The following is a 2300-nucleotide window of genomic DNA, read 5'->3' on the forward strand; positions in this document are numbered from 1 at the left end:
TTAGCCAGGATGGTCTCGATCTCCTGACCTCGTGATCCACCCGTCTCAGCCTCCCAAAGTGCTGGGATTACAGGCTTGAGCCACCGCGCCCGGCAATTGCAGTCTTTGGCAATATATACGTTTTCAATAAATCTTCTTTATCTAGAAGTAGCATAAGTGAGTCTGTTCCTTTCAAAAAGAGATCAAGTACAGGGCTGAGCACAGTGGCTCACGCCTGTAATCCCAGCACTTCAAGGAGGCCAAGGTTGGAGGATTGCCTGAGCCCAGCAAAACTGAGACCAGCCTGGGCAACATAGCTAGACCTCATCTCTTAAAAACAAGAAAAAGTAAAGAAAAGGAGGTCAACTAGAAATAAATAAAGATCTCATACATAGCCTCTCTTATAAAGTGGATCTGAAAGAATTTGGAATCGCATTTTACCATCTTCAAGCTTTATTTACCGAATTTGCAATCCTATTTTACTATCTTCAAGCTTTATTTACTCCTAGGAAGTAATCCGAACATTTGAAAGCACCTGAATCACATACATGTGCTACTATTATCTGTCCCCTCTACAACATTCCTTAATTACACTAGTGAATAAAAACAAAGGCAATCTATATTTTAAAAGTATCAATATATAACTGCTCAAATATTTACCAATCTATAAGGGACTGCACAATAAAATTCAGATACAACAACAGGAAAAATAATAAAGTTATTTTTCACCAAGTTACAACATCCTGATTCTTACCATGTAAGGATCCACAGAAAGATAAAGAGTTCTAACTTGCACTTGTCCTTCATTAATATTATCTGTTAAATAGACTTCTTCCATTCGGAAATTCTCTGCCACTGGATTACCATTTTTTCCTAAAATATTAGGCAAAAATATAAACTAAAAAAAAGTCACTTTACTATATATTATCATTATTATTATCATCATTATTTGAGACACAGTCTTGCTCTATCACCCAGGCTGGAATGCAGTGGCACAATCTCGGCTTACTGCAACCTCTACCTCCTGGGTTCAAGTGATTCTCCTGACTCAGCCTCCCGAGTAGCTGGGATTACAGGCGCGCACCACCATGCCTGGCTACTTTTTTGTATTTTTGGTAGAGATGGGGTTTTACCATGCTGACCAGGCTGGTCTCGAATTCCTGACCTCTTGATCTGCCCACCTTGGCCTCCCAAAGTGGTGGGATATACTTATTAAAGGGTCACTCTAGGATTCAGAGCACTTCCTTTTAAAACAGGCACAAGGGGTCAGGTGTGGTGGCTCACACCTGTAATCCCAGCACTTTGAGAAGCTGAAACAGGTGGATCACGAGGTCAGGAGTTTGAGACCAGCCTGGTCAACATGATGAAACCCTGACTCTACCAAAAGTACAAAAATTATCCGGGCATGGTGGCTCACACCTGTAGTACCAGCTACTCCGGAGGCTGAGGCAGAGGAATCGCTTGAGCCTGGGAGGTGGAAGTTGCAGTGAGCCGAAATCGTGCCACTGCACTCCAGCCTGGATGACAGAGCGAGACTCTGTCTCCAAAAAAAAAAAAAAACCGGCACAAGTAAATCTACATTGTTTTGTAATTCTTCTATAACTATAGAAATGACTCAGTATGTATTTCTTTTTTTTTTTTTAGAGACGGGGTCTAACTCTGTCACCCAGGATGGAGTGCAGCTAAACTTTCCTTCCTTATTTTAAGAAGCAAATAGAAACTCAAATGAATACAAAAGTAATAATAATAAAGTCTGAAAAAATAGGAAGTAGGAAATTAGAAAATTTGAGGTATGAGAAAAATCTGTAAGAAGGAAAGGTTACCAGTAGAAGGTACTCATCTTCAGATATGTTTAATGCATATTTACTCTTCATAGAATTATTACATTTATAAGGTAGGAATAGTAAATAAAGATCTTAATCTAACTGCTCAATTTACTAAAATCGAGTTCAGAAAAGTTAAGTGACTTCCCCAAGTGGGCAGCAGTGACCCAAATCTCTTAGGTTCTTTCCATACCTGTTTTTATGATGCAGTTTACATGTCAGCACTGATATAAGTTAGTACATTTCACATAAAAAAGAAAAGCAAATTTTAAGACCAATAATAACATACTCTAAAGAAACAAAAGCCACATATATTTGTAATGTAACCTTTCAGATGTTATGATTCCAAAATACTTTATTTCATCAACAAATGCCTGGATAAGTTACCACTTAAGAAACCAGTACACTGGGCCGGGCGCGGTGGCTCAAGCCTGTAATCCCAGCACTTTGGGAGGCCGAGACGGGCGGATCACGAGGTCAGGAGATCGAGACCATCCT

At 39.7% G+C, this 2300-nt stretch overlaps 1 protein-coding gene across 3 annotated transcripts in view; it reads right to left on the reverse strand.

Annotated features, from left to right (window-relative positions):
- PTGR2 (prostaglandin reductase 2) overlaps positions 1 to 2300 on the reverse strand; it is a 37773-nt gene that overhangs the window by 23564 nt on the left and 11909 nt on the right. For all 3 annotated transcript variants that reach the window (XM_011949595.1, XM_011949596.1, XM_011949594.1), the window contains exon 3: positions 734 to 852. In XM_011949595.1, the coding sequence (XP_011804985.1) occupies positions 734 to 852 (119 nt within the window). The remainder of the gene's footprint in view (positions 1 to 733; positions 853 to 2300) is intronic.

The sequence above is a fragment of the Colobus angolensis genome, unplaced genomic scaffold, assembly GCF_000951035.1.
Source record: "Colobus angolensis palliatus isolate OR3802 unplaced genomic scaffold, Cang.pa_1.0 Scaffold3, whole genome shotgun sequence".
Lineage (NCBI taxonomy): Eukaryota > Metazoa > Chordata > Mammalia > Primates > Cercopithecidae > Colobus > Colobus angolensis.